General features: G+C 45.2%; 1 protein-coding gene across 1 annotated transcript in view; it reads right to left on the bottom strand.

The window, feature by feature from the left end:
- Window positions 1-20,201: 20,201 nt before the first annotated feature.
- Cep112 (centrosomal protein 112) overlaps window positions 20,202-24,298 on the bottom strand; it is a 384,852-nt gene continuing 380,755 nt past the window's right edge. The window contains 2 exon segments of the mRNA XM_021227128.2: window positions 20,202-20,358; window positions 21,158-21,222. Of these exon segments, the coding sequence (XP_021082787.1) occupies window positions 20,355-20,358; window positions 21,158-21,222 (69 nt within the window). The 3' untranslated portion in view covers window positions 20,202-20,354.

The raw sequence follows: 24,298 nt of genomic DNA, 5'->3' as shown, positions 1-24,298 counted from the left end.
ACCTCCACAGGACTGCAATCAGATATTTACATGACAATTCAGAACAGCAACGAAATTACAGATATGAAGTAGCCACAAAATAATGTTATGGTTGGGGGTTAACCACAGCATGAGGAACTGTGTTAAAGGATGGCATTGTGGGGAGGGTTGAGAGCCACTGTGGAAGGGTCGAGCTCATGCTGTGTGGTACCTACACTTTGGAGCAGGGCAGGCTCACGTTGTTCATTCTTTATGCTGAAGCAGATGACAGTCATGTTACACAGAGGGCACCCCCCCACACACAAAGGGGTGTGTGTGAGTATGTGTCATGGCAGGTGTGTATGGAGGTCAAAGAACCACCTTGGGTGTTAATTGGCTGTCTTCCAGAATAGCCACAGTGAGGTTTCAAGGAGCCATATCTGTTAACATGGACTTGCTCCCTGGAAATGGATTATTTACTATAACTGTTCAACAGATGAACATTTTCTGGTTCAAAGTCTTCAAGTTGTAAACTTAGCCAGTGACCAAGGCTATGCTCTGTTAACAATGGTTTGAACCCCGTTTTCACCTATAAGTGATAAAGGGGGACTCCAGGCTTATTCTGAAGCCACCCTACCTTCTGCAGACCTGTAAGGGACATGGAAGCCCCTGGCTGGGGATATGACTTGGCCATGCTGCTATCTTTGAGTATTTTATTTTTTAAGTGAAAAAAGGAGACACCAGTAGTTGAATCTGTTTTCTATGACAGGAACAACCCCACTAGGAAAGTAGGCAGCTGTGCGTCCCTCTGAAGCCCTGACTTGGAATGCTCTGGGAGCGAGTGGCATCCCATTCTGATCCCTCCTCAGTGGTTTTTTCCATCAGTTGTCTCCAAATGGAAAAGCAAGGCATCAGCAATGTACAGGCCAGATCCTCTGTGTCCATGGCCTCTAAGAGGAATCCTGTCTTAGCAATGTCCCTGTGTGAGACACTGAGTATCATTGGCTGGACACCAAGGATCTGTTGGTTGCTTCACATTTTACCCTCCAGTTGCTGAAGATTAGCTACTTACTGGTTTCCCAAGATGTTGTCACTGAATCTTCGAGCTACAAAGTACCGAGAGATACAGATAAAGGCTTCCACAGTACAGCCCGCCGCCTCTCATCTCCCTGTGTAGCCTCTGACACCAACACCAGGAGACTTGGAGGAAGGAGGGACTGCTACCATCAAGAGAAAGGAAGACCTTCCTAGATGGTTATTCTTACCTTGTAAAATAATAGCAATGAGGTGAAATTCCAAAGAGAAAGAATTCCTTCATCGGGCCCCAGCCACGGCTGATGGTGGAATATGGCAGCTGCTTCCTGGACCCTTTCCTCACCATACAAGACCCTCCCTCCAGAGAACAGGGAGGAAATCCAGAATCTGGGTCTTGTGACCGGAGACATAAACCACGTGGAAGGGAGGCCAGGAATCCCCACTTGCAACTCCTATCCCATTTTTCAAACTCTTGCCCAACTCCAGGCTCTTGCACATGTGACTCTTTGGGATTCTGGCCAAGTGTTGTTCCCCTATAAATGTCTTATCAGATGGTTTATGAAATTAGGTCTCGTTGCCATATAGCATATTTCCAAACAAACACTGTTTCCAGGGCCACTAAGGGTGAAGTCTTTGAGCCCTACTGTATCTCAAGTAACATCAAATACTGAAGAAATTAACTTGCAAATGGACAGGGAGCTGAATGCCTATTATGTAAAAAAGGGTTGGGGAAGGCATAGTCCTTCATATTGTATGGTTGGTGCATGGTGAAGAACCTGGAATTTGGGTTCTAGACTGAATTAAGGCAGGTAGATAGCCTGGTCTTTGGTTTCAGAAAAATTGAAATACCTTAACTGAGTCTCAGTTTCCTCATCAGTTAAAAAAAAGGAGATATCTGGGCAGTGGTGGCACACGTCTTTGATACTCAGGAGGTAGAGGCAGGTGCAGCTCTGTGAGTTTGAGGCCAGCCTGATCTGTAGAGCCTAGTTCCAGGGCAGTAAGAACTACACAGAGAAACTCTGTTCTAAAAACCAACCAACCAACCAATCAACAAACAAACAAACAAGTTAATAAAGAAGCCAACTGGGTTTCTTAAAAGGATAAAAGAAAAAGTAAAGATAAGGAGGGAGAGGCTTTCTCCGGATGGCCACAGGTCAGCAGAAGACATGACGATGGAATTAAGGGCTTGCAAAGGCAGAAACTCCCATCATTCCTGGTCAAAGGGGGAGACACAGTGCACACACACACACACACACACACACACACACACACACACACACACACACACACACACACACACACACACCCTATCCCTTGGTAGCTCCATATGCAAACCCTACTCAGGGGATCTGCAGGGGTGAGGCTGGGCTGCAGGCCACGGCTAAGTGCTGGGAAGCAGGCTGGGTGGATTGGCTGTGGTGGGAGCAAGCACTGTGGGAGAGGGCAGGTACCCTCAAGAGGAGGCTGCGAGTGTGACAGGCGTGTTGACATTTGACCAGATGTAGCAACTAGGAAAACAATGATAGGCCGCAGGAATATGTCTAGACAAGAATCCACTCATTCATTCCTCAAGAAGTGTTTATCAAGTGTGGACCATTTATTTGCCAACCCCAATTTTATGCCGTTGCTTTTAAGGAGCACAAAAGCCAGTGAGACACAAATCAACGACACTTATTTCATAGTGTGGTAAGAGTCATATGAGAAAGGACACAAGGAGTCAAACAGACACCGTGTCCCGATGGGGACAGTTGACACAAGCTGAGTCATGAGGAACAGGTAGTTGCTCAGAAAAGAAAGCTCTAGCAGAAGAAACAGCACAACACTGCCCGGAAGCATGAAGACACATGGTCCAGCCAGGAGGCTTCAGAATGGAGCAAGGCAAGGGATGCCTGTAGGGTCGGAGCATTTCCTTCCCAGAGAAATACCGAAGGCTGGGGTCCAGACTGTCAATTCAAAGATGGAAACAACCCATCTCCTGTTCTTACAGAGTTTACAGTTCATTACGGGAAGACACCAACTGTGTGAGTAGGATGTGCCCATTCCTCATGGGTGCCCCTAGGCAGCATCAGCATTTATTGCAAAGACTGAGGTTGGGAGTATAGGCTGGAGAAGAGAATAGGCTTTTCAGACGAAATGGATGTGGAAGAAAACGGATGCCGCGTGGTGAGACTGGTAAGAAGCTGTTGTCTTAGGAGTAGCACGGCAATGACAATTAACAAGGGAAGCAGGCGAGGAATCAGATTGCTATCGGGACAATAGAACTTGTGACTAATTAGATGGGCGGATGGTGGAAGGAATAGGATTGAGGTATATACTGGGCTTCTGATGAGGGCCAGTGTACTTCTGATGACAAGTGTAGTCCTGGACATTCTGAGTTTCACTTGTCCACTGGACAGGACAGTGGTGACATTTGGTAGTTGATTACATGGATCTATGTTTAGGAGAGAACACAGATGCCAGGAAGCAGGAGACGTTCTGGATATGGAAACGCCCATAGGAGAATGCGATGTGGAGAAACCGACATTTAGAGGAATGGAGAGAACCCATGAGGAAGACGGTGATGGCTGGGATGTAGAGGAGCCGGGCGGTGGTGGTGCACACCTTTAATTCCAGTGCTCTGGAGGCAGAGGCAGGCGCATCTCTAGAGTTCAAGGCCAGCTTGGCTTACAGAGAGAGTTCCATGACGGTCAGGGCTATATAGGGAAACCCTGTTTCTAACCCCCACCTCCAACTCACCAAAAAAACAAAAACAACAACAACAACAACAAAACAAAACAAAAACCAAAAAAACAAAAAATAAAACAAGCAAAAAAGAAAGAAAGCAGAGCAAACAACGTGGCTGGAGAGATAGCTCAGTCAGGAACATGCTTCCTTTGAAAGTGTGAGGACCTGAGTTTGGATCCCCAGAACCCACATAAAAAGCCAGGTGATGAGCACCTTGCAAGCCCAGCAGATGGGGGGGGGTGAGATGGGAGGCAGAGGTAGGTCACAGCCCTTGAGGATGTGCCCTGAGTTTGTTTGTTTGTTTGTTTTTCATTTGTGTCAGTCATACCGAGGTCCTCATGCTGTACGGCAAGCTCTCTCACCCACTAAGGCCTTTCCCCTAAAAACTGACTTTCCAGTAGAAGCATTTAGATGACTTAAGCTCAGAACATGGTGACACCGTGGGATTATATGACTGGACTAAGATGCCCCTGATCACCTATCTAGCCACCAGGGTTTCCATTCCACAAGGGATGGGGGTCAGAGGTAACTTAAGAAGCTCCTGGTAACTGAGTGATTTTACGAACATAAGAAGTTTTTAACTGGGGGAGGGCCTAGGCCCTGCCCTGAATGAAATGACAGACTCTGGATATCCCCCATGGAGGGCCTCACCCTCCCTGGTGAACGGAGTGATAACTGGGTGGGGGGCTGGGAGGAGGAGAGGGAGAGGGAGAGGGAGCTGGGATTGACGTGTGAAGCAATCTTGTTTCCAATTTAAATAAAAAATCTTAAAAAATGTTTTTAACTGAAGGCATGTAAAGAGGGCAACAGACCCTCTTCTAGCTGTTGCCTGTGGTACAAAGTCTAAGTACCTGGCTTTGTAAATAAAGTTTTATTGGAATACAGTCAGACAAGCACCATGACTGCTTTTACACTACAGCCACAGATCTGAGTGGCTGTAACAGAGACTATGTTCTGAAGCCCAAAACATTTAAACCTGGCCCTTTACAGGGAAAATCTGTAATAGAATAAATAGAATGGTTGACCCTACCTGTGGAAAGAGGACTCTCACCTAAGCTATGTATCTAGTTGAACTGCCTACAGCTTATCTTAGGGGAAGTAAGAGCAAGCAGAGTCTCAAGCCTGAAGCTATGGAATGCACCCTGTTACTGGGGCCCACTTGCCTAGGTCCAGGTTGGCTCACAGAAGCCAGTGGCACACACGGTCACAGAGTGACACTCTTCAGAGTAGAGCAGTGGAGATAGCTGAAGAGACCCGATATGCCGTTTCAGACTTTCTGGTCCTCCCTGCTCTAAAAAAGGGAAAAAGCTTTGGATAGACTGATGGGATGCTGGTCCATCCAAGTTAGAGGGCTGCTTTGTCCCATCTATTGCACAGCTAACAGTGAAGGAGAAATGAGTTTTTGCAGAGTGTCATGTATCTGTCATTGGAGCCAGCACCTCCTGGAGGGTGTATGCACATGGTCAGCTATAGTCTACCTGAGGTAGTTTTCCCCCAGTAGCTCTTAGATTGGCTGCTCCAACAGTCCCGGTCCTCCTTCCCTCCCACTGTATCCCACTAAAGTCCCAGGACTTGGGAGCATGGAGCTGGCCTCAAATGATTCCAGAGGACTTGCCCTCAGGCAGAGCTGGGAAGGAGGGGGTGGGTGCTGGCCTTCTATGCCAGGGTGTCTTCAGTAGAACATACTGTTCCAGGACAGTGTCCCATGTCCTGAAACCTGGAACACTGCTACTTTTCTCCGGGAGACTCTCCTGGCTTTTATTTAGGACATTTGTATGAAAAACAAAACAGACAGTAAATATTGTGGGTATTTATGTACTACTTTATTTTCCTCTACTAGATGGTGACCATCATGGAAACAAGACCCAACCTACGGAGGATATGTCTTAGATACTCATGGTATTAATTACCGAATCTTAAAGTCTGCTATGTAGTGGTTTCTAGGTTAGGCTATTCCAAAGGAAAGAATGGCCTCCACGCAGAATCATTCACTCCACAGCGAGGTGAGGAGAAACCCTTCCCATTAGGTAATTATGATCATGCCCAAATTTGTGACTGGCCAACTTGGCCACCCTAGGCAGAGGGTCCACATTCCACCTGGTTGCAGGATATTGGATGCAAGTAAGCACGGTATGATATTCTTATAAAGCCAAGAAAAGAGAGGAAGGGTGTGAAATGAGCAGGCCTTGTATGTGAAAGAGCAAGGGGACAGGCTATGGCCTGATCACCTGGGGTCAGGCAAGCCACATAGCAGAAGACTCTGCTTCCACAACAGATGAGGAAGGTGACTGTGACCTCTGTCTGGGTGAGCAGTCTAGTCTTGCCACTCAACTTCCCATCAGTGTGTGCTAGGACTGGTGTGGGGTGGGACACTGACTGTGGGTATCTGGTTTTCCTTGGTCTTGGCAATGAGACATAGGTGTGCTATTGTTTGTGAAGTTGTTAATTATTATATCCTGAGACTGTAGACAGTCCACTGCTGTGGGATGATCTTTCTGAATGCTGTGAATGTGTGTTGCTCCCATTGGTTAATCATAAAAGCTGTTTGGCCTATGACAAGGCAGGATAAGGTCAGGTGGAACAGTCAAACAGAGAACTGGGATGAAGAGGGGCAGAGTCGGGTCACCCAAGGAACAAGATGCCAGATGACTGGTAAAGCCACAGACGGGGTGACAATAAATAAACAGAAATGGATTAAGTTAAATGTAAGAGCTAGTTAGTAGAGCTGGAGAGATGGCTCAGGGGTTAGGAGCACTGCCTGCTCTCCCACAGGCCCTGAGTTCAATTCCCAGCAACCACATGGTGGCTCACAACCATCTGAAATGAGATATGGTGCCCTCTCAATTTATGCAGGTGGAACACTGTATACATAGTAAATAAATCTTTAAAATTATTTTAAAAAAGAACTGGTAATAAGCCTGAACTATAGGTGAAACATTCTGTAATTAATATTAAGCCTCTGAGTGGGGAAGGACAGAGAAACCTCCTTTTATAGCTCATGGTCCTTCTTCCTTTGGATATTGTAGAGCACTTTGAATTATCAAACCAGTCCCTTCAAACTAATCATTCTTCACTCTGGAAAGCCCAAGGACAGGTGCAGGGGCCATTTGATAACCCAATTTTAGGAAATCAATCTTCCAATGATGTTCTTGGAAATTTATTGATTCAGAAAAGCACTTTGTCCAGACTATGCAGTGACTTTGTCCTTTCCATGTTTCTGGTAAATTTCCACTTTGGATTATTGGGATAAAAGACCTTCATGTTGGGTCTTAAACTGGAAGAAGTATGTATAAAAGTTGTTGGTCTCAAATTCTCTCGAAAGCCAAGTGGTCCATGAGATAAACTAACTGCTTACTGAGCTTCTACCTCACCCCTGTAGCTTTGTGGTCCTGTAGGTACAACCCATGGTGTTACTTGTACCAAGATGTTCTCTGTCATGGAACCATGCCCTATCCCCTCATATGTACCGCCCTAGAACTGAATACTCCATTTGTATGAACTTATTTTGTCACAATAAGAGAAAAAAAAAGTGGCCTAAAAAATGAACGTCAAAGCACAGTAATTACAAAAAAGCAACAACTAAATTAAAAACCAAGTTATTTATGTTTCTTTTGGAAGGTTTTCCTTTATGAGCAGAGCTGGCTGACCAAGTTTTCTAAAAATACGAGTCCAGTGATGTGGGATAGAACACAGTCCCTTTGTCTCATTCTTTTTCATGGTCCCTTGGGCCTTGAAACTCTGCTCCAAATTAGTCACCTCTAGAAAAGTTTCTGTGGATGTAATGTACACAGGTCCTGCAGAAACCCACCTAGTGGCACCTGTCACAGAGGAGTGCTTCCTTTGCTCCCTTTCATTGACTTTTACTCTTTGAACTTCTCAACAGGTCCTTAAGCCTTCTTTTGTACGGTGACATCAAAACAACAGGCTCGTTTCTGGAGGAGATGAACCGCGGCTTTGGTGCTGAGACCCGCCTTCACGATCGTCTGTGCTTAGCACAGAGCTGGCTCTTCAGCTCCAGCAGCTGCTTGACTCTCGGCATATGGAGATCACACTCTATGACCAATGCTACTCTCGGCATATGGAGATCACACTCTATGACCAATGCTACTCTCGGCATATGGAGATCATACTCTATGACCAATGCTACTCTCGGCATATGGAGATCACACTCTATGACCAACGCTTTCCAACTTCACAAACAAGCCCGCCGCATTCTCTCCAACCAAGAAGTGACCCTTTGCTGGATTCAATACCTTGCTAGCGCCCTTCAAAGCTGTGCTCATAATCAAATGAGGACTCTTTCTTCTGATTAAATGATTTATTCCCCAAACTGTGGTTTTCTTGATTCTTTCATACATCCTAGATATGGTGAGGTGCTTTTAAGGTAAAATTTAAAACTAAAAAATGATGCTGGGCAGTGGCAGCACTGTACTTGGGAAGCAGAGGCAGGTGGATCTCTGAGTTCAAGGCTGGTCTTGAACTCACTACAGAGTGAGTTCTAGGACAGCCAAGGCTACAGAGAAACCCTGTCTTAAAAAAACTAAAAAACAAACAAACAAACAAAAAAACCCCAACCCCCCCCAAAAAAGGAATTATTGAAAAAAATGTACATCCCCTTCCCCAAAAGTCAGTTGACTGAGTACTACCACTATGGCCTTGAGTGGACAGAGGGATGCTACAGGCCACAGCAAATACACTCCGGTTACTAGTGGGGCTTTACTGAAGTTAAGAAAAGACTTTATGGGGCTGCAGTGATGGCTCTGTGGGTAAGAGCACTAACTGCTCTTCCAAGGGACCAGGGTTCAATTCCCAGGACCCACATGGCAGCTCACAAGTCTCTGTAACTCCTGTCCCAGGAGACACATCTTCATACAGATACACATGAAGACAAAACACCAGAGCACATCAAAAAAAAAAAATCCTCAAATGGTGATCCAGACAACTCCAAGTGTAGAGCATCAAGGACTGTTTGTTTATACCTGCATTAGCGACATGTGACATTTCCCTTTCAGGACAGCCTGAGCACCAAAGCTTCTGCACCGTAAGCACATCGCTAATTCAACAGTACCGTAATCATTTCTTGCCTGCCCATCTGGATGGGGAGCCTAAGGCACGGTTTAAGTGGCTACTGCAGAAAGCTAACTGAACCAAAGTGTTAGCAATTCAATCTGGCTACCAACACACATTCTTGCTTAAATAAAGTCACATGAGCTATAGTTTTATAACAAAGGATTTAATAGTGTGCCTCAAGACACAGTAGACTTATCCTTCCTCTTCTCAGTGGTCAGAAGGCATGAAGTAAAATTCCACTGCTCTTAGAGGCATAATCACTTTATTAATATAGATAAAACCATTATGATCAAGTCAAAGAGTATAGTACAGCATAACCTACACACACACACACACACACACACACACACACACACACATAAAATGGAATTATTTAAATTGTATTCAGACAGTATTTCTTGTCTAAACCCTCTTCAGAGGATGAAAACTAGACTCTCGACTTTACACACATTTCCAGGAGCGAAACTCAGAACTTCTCAATGCCATAGTTTTCCTGGGTAGGAATCCTCCTCATTTGTATTGAAGTGCATGGAGTTCTACTTAGCAGTGAGTGGTGAGAGTTCAGCCAAGCCCACAATCATCACGCAATCCTGTTTGCTTTTGGCAGGTGTCTTCTGGCAGGTGATTGAATTCCATATGCAGGAAAGTCCTGGTCCATACATACCCAGCCTCCTCTTGCCGGTCCCTCTGTAAAGGGACTGCTGAGTTGAATGTCCACATAAGACATGCTTTAAGGTTTTTACTAGGTCCCACCTTGCTTTCTCCTGGCCCACACTATTGTACTGGTGGTGACATGTCCCCTTAGTCGTTGCCAGCTACTTGCCACTGTCATTGCTGGACAATAGACAATCCCAGGGAACCTTGCCTTCAGAAGCCATGTTCTGGGCTGTCTCGATTGACTAGCTCCCCTGTGGAGCTCAAGACATCAGTAGGAACACTCAGCAAATCACAAATAATCACTGATTTTTTTTACTTTCTTCCCAACCCAACTCAAATTACCAGTTTTTCTAGGTTAAAAAAAAAGCCACTGTCCCTTCCTCTCATAATCAAAGCTACTTGACTGTATGCCACATCTTCCTTGATTTTCTTGCTAAGTCAATATTAGTAACTTTAAGTGTCAGAGTCAAAGAAATGTTGGTGCCAAATTTTTACAAAATAAGGAAAGGAAGACATATGGGGCTTCCAGACTTTGTAAGCCAGATTCTCTAAGCCTGTACAGTCTGCCCAAGGGAATCAAAATGCTACTATGTACTCTGACAGTCTTGCCTGTATTTCCAAAATGTAGTAAGATTAAGCCTCCCTCTCTCCTTCCCTTTCCTACTTCCTTCTTGCTGGGGAGATAATTTGGGATCTTGTACATTTTAGGTAAGCACCCTACCACTGAGCTATATACCAACATATTCATTTCAAAATGTTTAATCTCTTGGTGTTCAACAGTAAAACCCTATACTGGCCCTTATGTTATTTATTTTTACACAGACTTTAATTAAAACTTATTTACTAATATTTTGTTAGGGCATGCATGTGTATATGTGCATGTGCGCATGCTCACGTGTGTACATCCAATAGCATGCATGTGAGGTGTGTGGTCTGGTTTTCTCTTCTACCATGTCAGGCTTGGCAACAAGCACCTTTACTTGACTAAGCCACCTCATGGCCCCAAATTGATGTTTTCATTGCCATCTTTTCTACCATAAATATGTACTTGCTGTCATTTGCCTGCGTTCTCTGAGAAGGGTGCTAGCCATGAGAGAATATAATTTTGTGATTAAGTATACTATGTCAAGATTGAGTTATACCTAAATCTGAAGTTAAAGTTGACATTTGTTGTTGTTAATAATATAAATATCAGCAAAACAATGAAAACTCCAGAATTCCCTATTAGTAAGGATCAGAAACAACAACATTTGCCTGAGCTATGTAGAAGAACTTCCTTCACAGAGGGGTCACTTTTATTTATCACAATTTATCCAGAGGGCTGGTTTGCAGAGTGGCTAGTTCTTTGTGATGCTACAAAAGGTGATTTGTTGCAGACCATATGGTGAAGGAAGCCCTGAGCTTTTACAAGCATAAACACTCAGGATGCCTGTACCAAGCCCCAGGGCAGAAGGGAACCATTGCCGTAGAGTCAAAGGAAGGGACCGGCTCATAACCCCCAAGAGGTCTATCCCAGGCCCCACCAACTCAGGACTGCACAAGAGTGGTGGACACCATACCTTTCGCTGCGAGTCCTGTGGAGCTGAGATGACCTGTCGTCTACCCTGGCTGGCCTTCTTCCGCAAGGCAAGTTCAAAGGGTTTCATCCTCTTTGAAGAACCCTTGCCTGTCCTGCCCACCACCTCCACCTTTCCAGGGCATTTCTTTTACAAACCTCATCTACGGACTGCCCAAAGGCATAGCCTCTTCGTTTGCCTCCTCTTTTCCACCCCCTCCATTCTCATGTAGCTCAGGCTAGCCTCCAATTTACAACGCGGACAAAGATGACCTTGAACTACTGTTCCTCCTCCTTCTGCCTCCCTAGTGCTTACAGTTGTGGGTTCATAATAGGTAGCACCAAGGACTGAACGCCGCACTTGGTGCAAACCTGGCAAGCACTCTACCTACTGAGCTACATACACCCCCAGGGTTCAGTTTCTCTGACCCATCCATTCCTCCCCCTTCCCGATGAAACCATGGCTTTCTGTTTCAGTCTAACTCAGATGTTTGGCACACGCCTGGGCCCAGCCAGGACGCCTGCCACCTGAAGAAGCTTACTCCAAAGTCATTTTCCCCTCTTCTCACGCCTGTGTCACACATCTTTAAGTGGAAACCTTGGCTCACATGTGTCACATTGTCTTTCACAGCCATCTCATTCACGTGTGTACCACAGTGGCCATGGAATCTGTGACCTACTTTCCATTCACAGAGAAACCTTCTCTCTCTGGAGACCTGGGCCAATTTATGGAACTACTATAGGCATTTCCCAAGTTTTCCTCGGCCTCCAGCCTCTTGGCTCCTCCCTCCTGCTGCTGTTAAGACTGGTCTCATAACACCTCCTCATGGAGTCCTTTCTCATTCAAAGTCCCTTAATTGCTCTTGTTGCTTATAAAACCCTGAACTTTCCCTCAACCACATGGGCAATGAGTTACAGTGGAAAGAGAAGAAATGAGTGACCAAGAACACAGGAGTTCCACTTGATGCTTTTACCACAGATTAGGTAAGTGGCCTTGGGCAAATTTCCAGAGTTTTCTTTGCTGCAGCTTCCTTGAGTATAAATACTAATTATGAAATTGGATATGATCGTAAAGTATAAATAGCCTTCATTTACTGAAGGTTTATTACATGTGTATGTGTGTGTACAGGTTCACATGTATGGAGGTTCATATAGGAAGCATGTGGAGGTCAGAGGACTACTCAAGTGCCATCCCCCTGGATTTTTGTTCATTGGCTTGGAACTCATGAAGTAGCGAGACTGAGATTGCCAGGGATCTGTCTGTTTCTGCCTCACTAGCACTGGAATGACAAGTGCATGTCACCACATCTGGCATTTCTTCCAAGAGTCCTGTGGCTTGAACCCAGGTCCTCTAAGCACTTTAACAACTAAGATCAAACCAAGCCCCTCCTCTGTCCTCCTTTTTGAGACAGGGTCTTACCATGAAGTCCAAGCTGGTCTTGACTTTCAGTCCTCTTGCCTCAGGGATTATAGACATGTGCTATCACAACTAATCCATTTCATCTTCATGTTCTACTACTTCCTCCAGTAAATTATTTTTACATCCGTTTATTATTCAGTGTGTGTGTGTGTGTGTGTGTGTACTGGTAAGCACATGCGACAATGCTTGTGTGGAAATCAGAAGACACGTTGTAGGGAAGGGTTCTTTCCTACGTGAGTTTAAGGGATTGAATTCGGGTGTCATGTACTCTACCCACTGAGTTCTCTCACCAGTTCCTCCTCCTGTTTTTAATATGGGGAAAGCCAGACTCAAGAGCAGTTAAGCTCTGGGTTCTTAAAGGACCTGCCTATGTGACAGCTTTGACCTATACAGAGAGCTGTCAATCCATTCTCTTTGTCTTCTGTCATACCTTTTAATGTCTACATTAAAGCGCCTTTCTCCCCCTCCTGGCAATTGTAATTCAGATGGTCTGGGCATCTAGCTCCGAATCTGCCCTGGCTGTGGCTGCATCTGGAAGGCTGCTCTACACACTGAAACTTCTGAAACTGACTGTGGCCTAGGTGTCACCACGTCATGACTGGTTTCAGATGTGCTCCTTGATAGTCTCAGGAGATCAGATCATGTCCACTCCCTGTGATGGGCTTTCTTTTCCTTGTCTGTTACAGACTTTAGCTTTCCCAGGGGATCACCAATTCCGTCTGGGCAGGGAGCTGGCTGGCAAGGTGGTACCCATCCTCTAACTGACTCTTACACCTAGGCTCAGCCTCTGAGCAGATGAGGCTTTGAGAAAAGGCCTGCAGAATATTGAAACATTTGAGCAAATCATTCACGTTTTTGGAGAGTTGAGCCCAACTTGCAGCTAGAGGTGTTCTCTTAGGCAAAGCTATGATTACACTGTAAGAGGGAGATAAGGCCAATTAATCTTTTTCTTCTATCAATAAAAAGGCAGAGAGCGAACATGATATGGTTTTAGGCAAAGTACCTAACAGCAGGGGCCAGCAGTGGGAAGGCTACTTAGGTTTGCTATCTTAATTGGCCTATTTAAAAAAGATTTGGGGCATTATAAAGAAAATTTGCCTTTGAAGGTGTACAGATTTACAAATTTGTGTATACATGTGCGCATACACATACTGAGAGAGAGAGAGAGAGACACAGAGAGAGAGAGAATCTAAATGAGATCTCAGAGCATTTCCCGAGTATACCCAATGAACATTCTAGCAGCTTCCAAATTCACATGCTCAAACGCATAAACAAAAATGCTGAAGACAGTAAGATAATGCAAGTGGGAACTCTGTCAGTGAAAGGTTCCCTGACACTGCAGGATCTGTCACTCTAGGCAGCCAACTGCTACCAGATCCTTAACTCAGAAGGGGCAGGTGGAGACACGACAGGGCAACACTGCCAGGCTTCACACAGTCACCACAGTGGCCAGCTTGGATAAATATTTTCATTACAGACACAATGGTAACTGATGAGCCAAACGACCAGTTCGGAAGAGGGTTTCCCACACAGCTGTGACACTGCAGTCGCTGGGAAACAGTGAGGTGTTCAAGGGAAACCGGGGTAGGACCAGTTTACATGCAACTTGAGACCTAACATCAGGGTTGATGGCAAGCAAATGATAGCCTCGGTCACCTGGCATGAGGCAAGACTGGGAGATACAAAAACCAGAGGAATCTTGGTGGATCTCAACACATTCATTTAAAAAGAGTTTCAGGACTCTTTATTATCCTGCCAGGAAAATATTCCATCTTCCAAAGGAAGTGGCAACTTTTTTTCCCTCTTACTTTTCTTTTAATCCCCAAACTCTCCAGCTTCACTGGCTAAGCAGATGTGAGCTCCTGTCAAATCAATCCTTTGATGTTCTCAAAATGTCACTCTTCAACCAGGAGCCACACCATGGTCTGAGCATGTGGGAGGATGGGAGTTAGGCAACAGCGGCGGCCTCGCTTCTTGTACTAGGCTCTATTTATGTACTTACATTCCCCCAGGCTCAGCTGAGAGGTGAGATACAGGAGAAGGGCTCAGCAGCAGAGGCAGTGAGAAGTCACTACAGTGGGAAGAAAGGTAACGACCATTAGGAGGCTGACTCATTTGTTTATCTAGAGGATTATGCTCAATTTAGCTTGGTAGTTTTTAACTTCTGTCGTTCAGGAAATCTCCCACTCAGTCCCATCAAATCCATATCCTTCCACGTGCTAAGAGTTTCCTGGAAAAAGGGGAAAACCTCTTAAGCACCGGGAGTGGGGTTCTGGCCGAACCTTAAAATAATCCACTCATTAAGATAATTACAATAAATAGTGTGTTCCAAGTTTTGTTGAAAAACAAAACAACACACACACACACTCACACACACACACACTCACACACACACACACACACACTCACACACACACACACACACACACACACACACACAAACACTACGGTTGCTTCCATCTTAGAAAAGACTAACAGAAGACAGGCCCTCATTGAACATTCCTAACTCAGGGCTTCCCAGAATGCACTTCTAAATCCTGAGTTTAACCTGTGACTGTAGAAGTATAATGCAGATCAACAGGATTTTCAAACAAGAAGAAACTTTTTTTCTTTTTTAAATTAATGAATTTGGTTGGGCTTTCTCTTATCAATATCTCATAGAACTCTACAATAAAATACAAGGTCCAAGAAGAAGCTTAAACAAAACCCCAAAGAAAAAGAAACAACTGCATTGGTCAAATCATTTCAGCGAATTCTAGTTTGTGGTGGTTTGAAAGAAAATGGCCCCTATAGGGAGTAGCACTACTAGGAGGTGTGGCTTTGTTGGAGCAGGTGTGGTCTTGTGGGAGGAAGTGTGTCACTGTGGAGGTGGGTTTTGACGTCTCATAAATGCTCAAGCTACACCTGGTATCTCAGACCACTTCCCGTTGTCAAGGATTCTCAGCTACTTCTCCAGCACCATGTCTGCCTGCACACCACCATGTCTCACCATGATGATGGACTAACCCTCTGAAAATATGAGTCACCTCAACTAAATGTTTTTTCTTTATAAGAGTTGCCATGGTCATGGTTTCTTTTCACAACAATAGAAACCCTAACTAAGACACAGATTAAAGACTGTTAAACAGCCGGATGGTGGTGGCACACACCTTTAATCCCAGCACTCGGGAGGCAGAGGCAGGCAGATCTCTGTGAGTTCGAGGCTTGGCTGGACTGACAGCCTCCAAAACAATACAGAGAAACCCTGTCTCGTAAAACCAAAAAAAAAAAAAAAGTATTAAACAGGTTTTTTTTTTTTAAACAAAAGGTTATGGCATGGCCAAGCTGGCACAGAGGCTCCAACTTTGCTCAAGTTCTGTCCTTTACATTTGACTCTAGGGCTTTGCCATTAATGGAATATAGTGAAAGTGTTGTTGGTGTTGGGGCCCAGGACTTACATGACTTCTGGTATCTGTGCCTCGTCTCTCTTGTGCTTGACTAGTCAGTTGGGAGTGTGAGCTTCCTGAATATGAGGAAGCCCTGTGGGCTCACATTCCCCATCTGATGGCATTCCTGGGAACCTGAGTGAGAGCAGCCCACCCGAGTATACCAGTCATCCGTACTCTCAGGACAGACATCACATACTTGTGTTTTATAGCTAATGCCAGCAGGCTTGGGAGCACTCTGTTGGCTTGAGCACAGCTGACAATCAGTAACAAATACATAAATAAAGGATCAAGTAGTGCATGTGAATCTTCAGTTGAAGAGTAGAGCATGTTACAGCTGTCAAAATGGAACATCAGAACATTTTGAGACAAGTCACACCAAACAGACCTTGATGGACACTGACTCAAGAAACACTATTTTGTGTTTTGTTCTTATTTTTGTCTACAGAGTCTCACTATGTAGTTCTGGCTGTCCTGGAACTCACTATGTCGACTAGGCTGACATAGATCTCACAGAGATTCACCTGCCTCTGCCTCCCCAGTGTGTTCTCATGCTCTGCTACTTTGAGAAATACTAAATGAAAGGGTTGAAGTGATACTTCCAGAAATAGTCCAACATGATAGTGTGATAGACTAGAGAAGCGAGGCCCATGTGGGTGAAGAGAATCGCCAGGGAAACAGAAACAGTGGATGTCACCTATCTGCTACATCCCTTTCCTAGCTAAAGGGATAGTGTGGACAAAGTGGCTTTACCCCTGTAACTACATGTCATCTAGTCTGATGAAGCCAGCTTCTCAGGACTTAGCCATGCTCTGCTCCATGATGAGGTCTCTGTGTGCACCCTTTGTGTGCCCTGCTGATCCCAGGATACCTCGCTTTAGGTGACAGACTCCCCAAGAGGACAGCAGACTATTGGTCAGCCTCCCATCTGGGCCAAGCATCCCCCTCTAGATGGCAATACTCACAGCAGCATTTAGGTCTCCAATGTAAAAATGTTTGTCCAATGGAAACCTTGACTTAGAGCTAACATGTCTGGAGGAAGAGGGTTCCAGCTGCCCTTGTCACTGGAGAGGGAACCAGTTTTAACAATTCTTTGGTCTCATGACAACAATTTCAATTCTCTCCCTCTGTATGAGGCAAACAATACGATCTGAAGTTTGATTCTTTTTATTTTATTTTATTTTTCTCAAGATTTGTGTATCTTTGAAGCTTGTCCTGGAACTCACTCTGTAGACTAGGCTGGCCTCCAACTCATAGAGATCCGCCTGCCTCTGCCTCTCAAGCACTTGGTTCTATTTTTTAAAACAACACAGTGAAGAAGGTTAATGTTCACCCTGTCAGAGCCTGGAGCATTCCACTTCACTCCTCAAATACCATTTAGGGCCTCTGCCATAGCTTCCTTTCTCTAAGCTAAGATCCACTCAGAGAGTTGAGAAAGTTTTATCTAATTATCTCCTTTCCCTACTTTGAATTGGCCAACCATGCACCTTCCCCGGCTTTACCAAAGCGGCTGCCGGCACAAAAGCACATGCACATTTAAGCAGGCTTTAGTTAGCACACTTAAAATTGATCATGCATTTTAGTCTCAGTAACTCGCAATTTCTACACCCTTTGATAATTCACTTTAAAGAGCAAACTGTCTTTAATGACAAGGCTTAAAAGAGGCGACCTTTCTGAACAAGATATGAAAGCTCAGAAGAGAGATTCTTTTAAGGAAACTAAGGATTCAAATGACCTTGTGTTCTGAAACTTTTCTCCCACCATTTTTGATGTCTTACCTTTCCTTTCACCCTTAGACAGAAAGCACAAACGCCGCTGCCTTCCCTGGCTGGTGATGCACTTCAATGAGGATGCTGTTAATTGTTAATTCAAACTCCCAGTTCTTTCCTTCTGCACTTCTCTCCACAGACTCCTTTAATGAGGTTGCTTGCCATCCTAAGCGCAAGGCAGTTTCTGAAGAATCGCTGTTAATACGCAGCATTTACACAATGGTCTCAGCACACGAGCGATCCCCTTCTGGCCACCTCGCCGCCAAGGCTTTCGTGCAGCCTATGAAGCAGGCCAGTCCTCTTCTCCCTCTATCTTAGATTTCCTCCTGCTCCACTGTATCCCTTGATGGCTGCCCTCTGTGGAGTTCTTTGGTGAGTGGGGAGGTTGCAGAATCAGAGGTCAGACTCCCAAAAGGTCCAACTGCTGGGGAAGCAGAGATGGACTTCTAGGCAACTATGATGCGCACACATGTGACTGAGCTGCCAACTTCCCTTGGGCTCCTCCCTTCCCAACTCCTGCAGATGGTCTAGTGGTCAGACCCAGCCACAGCACCTCAAGCTGAGCTTCCTTCTCATCAGCCACCTGTTGACAACTGCATGCTGGACTCAAAAGGCACAGGCGGAGGCTCGCGCAAGGTAGCCAACAACGATACCTGGAGATGCAGCTAAATTAGGCACTCGTGGTGAACAATTGATCCTCCCTCAGATAAAAGAAAGGATGCAATCTTAGATGATTTTATAATAAGGTGCAGTGTTTATAATTTATTTGCTGAACACTCGCATTTTGTCCCAGTAACCACTTATAACTCAGTGCTCAGTTCAGTGAGGAATTTCAAACATGAGAAAAGGAATTTTCCTTTCTCTTCCTTTATCAGAGATCACTCACAAAAGCCCGAGTGTCAGCTCCCCCTTCCTATCACATCCAATCAAACTGACTCAAAGTTTTACTCCATTTACTCCCAGACATGCTCGGCACACTGCAGAAGGGAAATGGGATCTGGGTAGTATCAAAGGTTCACCAGTGTTCCTAATTTCATAACGCTTGAAATAAGGAAAAGAAAGAATAGCGGGCAAGTTTCCAAAACACCTACTGATATTTACTCATGGAAAACAAATATTCCGGAGTGGGAGTTCCAATTTCAGCAAACAAAACAACTCAGTAAGTATTTTCATTTCAGCCAATAATGACCTTGAAGTCCTCTGACCTCAACCTGCTTTCCATGGTCCCCACAGAAGCACTTAACATTAACCATACAGCCTTCTTTGTTCCAAGTGCTAAGTCACCACTTGAATGTCAACTGTCCTCATTGGTTAGGTGGCTTTAATAACAGCTGCTATTTTTTTTCCTTTGTGAATATCCCTGAAACCTGTGTGATCATTCACAGGACACAAATGTATACTCCTGGAGGAGGGGTTGGGGGGAGGAGGACATCTGAGAGGCACCAGGAAGGTGGTGGCTTCACAAAGATGACTTTGTGAGAGATGCCAGCCTCCAACTGATGGCTACCACAAACCCTGACCTGCCTGGGGTTTGGAAATGGCTGTAAAACCTGGTTTTTCTTATCTTCCCATGTCTCAGACAAGGTACAAGAAAGGACAACTAATCCTCGGACAGCAAGCTACTGGCAAATTTGGGCATGGGAAAGAGAAAAGAATTTTGGATAAATGAAAATAAACCATCTCTCCTGTCCTTTTACAGTAAACCAGATGATTACAACCCATTTTCCCCACTCTCTCCATTTTCAGAGTGTCTCAAAAGGCCCATGGCTCACACCAGGATCACACAAATGAAATCAGAGCGTCTTTGCAACTGCAACTCAGTTTCTTTGGCAAACCAGGCTGACCAATCAGCACAGGACTGGTGTGGGCAAACAATCCAGGCTTAAACACCATTCATAAGCGCAAGCACATTGCAGACAAGACCAACGGACAGGCACAGTTTCTTGCCAATAGACCGTATCCTCAAAACATGGTCAAATGCTGCTAGGCTTTCTTAAGGATCACCAACCGATGTGACAATCAAAGCAGCCACCATAAAGGAGACATCAAAAAAGTTAACAGGAAAACCAGAGGTGCCTGCAGTGTCCCCATCCTGTAATACCGTAGCCTCAGGGGACAGACTGGAGACCCACATGACAAGCATGACCTAGTGGTTTGACTCTGGACAGCGTTTTCATTCTGAAACTATGAATTGATCTTTGACTAAAGGTATTTTCCTCCAAAGCAGAAACTAAAGTAGTCAGTATTTGTTGGGGGAAAAATATCATGTATATATCATACTTAGCAGATGAGGTGTGATAAAAGGTTGAAAGAAAATAGAATTGTATGAAATAATATTTTAATATATGAACAGGAATATGGGAACAGCATTAATGGGTTAAGAATTTTGATTAAGATACTACAATCGTGATTCTAATCATGTATCACGCAAGACCCTTGTAATGCATTACCAAGGCACACCACAGGAGTTTTCATCCCTGCCCAATGTAAGCAGTCTTCAGCACATACTCTAATACAAACATGGGGTCAGAAAGAAAGAGATGGCAAAAAATAACTTAGGCAGACACAAATAAAACCAACCCAGTAAATGGATGATGCATGTTTTTATGATCTTAATTACACTTAAGCATTAAAAAAAAAGCCACTGATCTCACAGTTCACAATATCCAAATCTTCAAACCTGCTGGATGAAGCTCACACTGAAGCCCAGACAATCTCACCCGTCATGCTCTCCCACGCAGTTACCTGCAAATCAAAAACCCATGTTAGGATTTTTTTTTTAAGTCTGAATAGGTCTGTCAAATGTAAAAAGTGTTACAATTCTGGAGGAGTTGGAGGTTCAAAAGGGTATTTGCTATCAACATTTCATCACGTATGCCTATAAGCAACTGATCGTATCATCATCAGGCACACAGGATCTTTTGAAAAGTAAATGATTCACAAGCTCGTTCCTTTTATTTCCATGCCAAGTACGCAGCCCAGCCTGTGACTGCACTTGAAAGTAAAGTCGCCTGGCTGACCTGGACCATCTGTAAACATTGCCCTGGTTGGTCATATCACTGGGAACCTTTAAGAAGGTCTCCAGCATCCCACAACCCTGCCCGCCAGGACACTCCATCTCTGTGAATGTTTAACATCACAAAACCATTGACTTATTCTGGCCTGCAGAACAGTGCCAAACCCCGAGGGGTAAGGGACTTTGAAGATGTGAGCCATCACAAAGAATTGCGTCATGCTACAGTCTTAAAGGAAGATGGTGTCTCCTTCAGTCCACAGCTGGGCTTCATGACCACACCTTGCCTGACTGCCCAGGTGAGGTCCCTAGTTGCCACACCCTGAGATTCCCGAATCTTTTTCTGATGAATCTAAGCCCTGTGATTAAAGAGGTGGGTGACTTCTCAAAGACAAGCTGTTCATTAAAAATGTCTTGCTTTCAAGACTTATCTTGTGTCTAGACATTTCAGCGAAGACTTGCATGCCAAGCTGAAAGACTCCAGGGGTACAGACTAGATTAATGGGAAGGTGTTTCTTTTGCTGCTCATACCTTCTGCCTTGGTAGGTGGTCAGCTCTTCTTGAAGGATGGATGCCCTCTTTTGTAGAAAGTTGACCTAGAAAGACAGCATGTGTGAGAAAAGTGCATGTGTCAACCCTGGACACATAGTATGCTAGGATTTTACTTAAACTCAGGAGTTTCCTGGATAAAACTCGGTGGAAGTGAATGCTAATAATGCATTTTCCTATATCTCACCACATCCTGTCTCTACCAAAAATCCATCAAAGGCCGCAGAGCCAACTATAAACTATCCCAAGGGCCATCTTGATCTGGTGCCATTCTATCTTTGTGGCTTTCTCTCTCCTCATCACCACTGCCATCTTACACCACGTTCACTGTTAGCCTTCGTCTAGGGCCACTTCTCCCTTTGGAACACTTATTCAAAGTCTCCTCTGTCTTCCGTGGGTAGCTCAATCTTCGGCCCTCCCATTGCTCCCCAGCTGCTCTCAGCTCCTAGCCCTGTCCCAAGCCAGCCGCCCCTCCTGTGCATCCTGCGCCCTGGGCCTTCTCACGCTGCCTTGTGGTTACGCTTACACGTCTATTCCCAAACCTAAGGGCTTTCCTGGAGAGGGGTGACTGTCTGTCTCTGAGTCCCCAGTTTCTTTTACAAGGCTGGGCATGTAACTGGTATGTCCTGGCTGTTTCATGAGTGAATGAATGAGTGAAAAGAAAATTACTGCTTTCTGGAAACCTCAAATCCATCCTGGGGATTTCCCTGAGGTTAGAGACAGGGCTTTGGAGTGGGAAGAGCTAGAGCTTTCCCTGGAGTTGGGCCAACTTGAGTCCCATCCCTGGCTTGGCCTCTAAGGCTCTAGGAAGGTTACTCAGCTCTTGCTGTGTCATCTGTGAAATGGGGTTCATGACAGCTGCTCCCCAGGGTTCTAAGTGTGGTGAGATGTGCCTCTTAGTAAATGCCCAGATAGACCTCAGTAGGTACCACCATGGAGTGGAGGGCTGGAGGTTAGGAGAAGCTATTGCCCAGCGTGGCTTCTTCAACGAGATCTTTATAGTACATTTGACTTCTTTGAAGTATAAATGTCTTTGGGATCAATGACACCTATATATCAGGCATCGATTAAAAACACCTCATCCAACCACATAAAAAATGGTTTGGGGACAGCTTACACTATGGTTTAAAGTAATCAAGAGTCAGTGGCATTTGATCTGCTCAGAGCTGTTTACTCTTGCTTCTTTGGTCTGAGCTGAAACCATGGCAACGGCTGGTTCTAAGGCATAGTTACGCAAGAGTACAGCTGGCAGAACCAAAAACGTGCTTGAAAGAGAGAAAGCACAGGCTGCCCAAATGGGTGTGTATCAAAGCGGTCCCTGGGCTTGCTTATTGCTAATAGCGCCTGCTCTTCATTTTATCCATTGCTCCAATGACCCACAGGACAATTGATAATTCGGGCAGATGCAAGGATCACACTGCTTCAACCTTCCTCCCCCACCCTGCATTGCGATCCCTTGGAATTTCAACAACTCTCAAAAACACAGGCACCTGTGTTTCCAAACTAAATCTGCTCACTCTAAGGCTGCGACTCCTCCTCCTCCGCACAGCTGCCACCTCCCAGGCCCTCATGCAGCTGGCAGCGCTCTCTCTGGGTCAACATCCAGTTCCAGGAGGTTGAAGTGGCTTTTATTACAGTGAAATGATATGAACGACAACAGAAGCCATGCAGGTGGGTACCCCCCTCCTCCAAAACAAGAATTCCTCTGAGGGCACCAGGCCCCTGTAACTGACCCGTGGACGCCCCTCCGTGAAATTGATGGGCAAACCACACCTCTGAGTGGTTGAAGTGGCTTTTATTACAGTGAAATGATATGAACGACAACAGAAGCCATGCAGGTGGGTACCCCCCTCCTCCAAAACAAGAATTCCTCTGAGGGCACCAGGCCCCTGTAACTGACCCGTGGACGCCCCTCCGTGAAATTGATGGGCAAACCACACCTCTGAGTGCCTTTCACATAAAGACAAAGCTGCGTACCCTTCGTACTATGCTCTCCCGCCATCTTTTGTTTTCATAGGCAGAGGCAAGCATGGCAGAACCTATTAGTAGCCTCCGACGGCAGCAGGGGGCAGTGGGAAGAGGACTGATGGAAAGGACCCTTCACTTCAGCCTTTTACTGAGGGAAATATAAGAGAGTCAGCTAACATTTGCTTCAGGCTGTCATGGTGGCTCAAGACTGGGGAGGCTGAGGTGGGATTATCAGGAGTTGGAGGCCAGCGTGCATTTTCTAGCAAGTTCTAGGCTAGTCTGGCCCAAGGAAATGTCACAATCTTTCCCTCACTCCACTTACTCCTTGCCTCCCATCGCCCATCATGTAGCCCTGGCTAGGCAGGAATTTGCCATATAAACCAAGCTGGCCTTGAATTCACAGAGATTCACCTGCCTCTGCCTTTCAAGTGCTGGGATTAAAGGTGGATACATTACTATGTTTGGCTTACATGGCCATTTACATATTATAAACACCCCATGTTAGAATTATCGGACTACATTGGTTATTTTATTATTTAATGAGCATCTGCTATGTACCAGGTACAGTTCTTAGCATTCAGAGTGCAGAAACCCTTCCGTTGTGGAACCATTACAGGAATGCATATATCTTAAGTTTCCCAGTGTGTTGGAAATAAGATGATGCAGACTCCTCATGTGGGAGTTAAAAACTCATAGGTAGTCAGGTGTGGCACACACCTTTAATCCCAGTGCTCAGAAGGCAGAGGCAGGTAGATCTCTGTGAGTTTAAGGCCAGCCTGGTCTACACAGTGAGTTCCAGGGTAGCCAGAGTGATGTAGAGACATTTTCTAAAAGAATAGCAACAAAAAACAAAACAACCCCCTCCACCCAAATGCACACACACACACACACACACACACACACACCTTCATAGACTGACAATGCATAAAACATTCAACACATGATGGCACACACCTTTAATCCCAGTACCAAGGAGGCAGAGGCGGGCAGATCTCTGTGAGTTTGAGGCCAGCCTGGTCTACACAGTGAGTTTCAGAACAGTCACTGCTATAGGGTAAAAACCATCTCAAACTCTTCCATCACTAACAACCTGTTGGGTAGTTTTTTTGTTTTGTTTTGAGAAAGGATTTTGCTATGTAGTTCAGGCTGGGCCTA

This window comes from Mesocricetus auratus, unplaced genomic scaffold (assembly GCF_017639785.1).
Source record: "Mesocricetus auratus isolate SY011 unplaced genomic scaffold, BCM_Maur_2.0 Super-Scaffold_100007, whole genome shotgun sequence".
NCBI lineage: Eukaryota > Metazoa > Chordata > Mammalia > Rodentia > Cricetidae > Mesocricetus > Mesocricetus auratus.
This window is presented reverse-complemented; position numbering and strand designations above follow the sequence as displayed.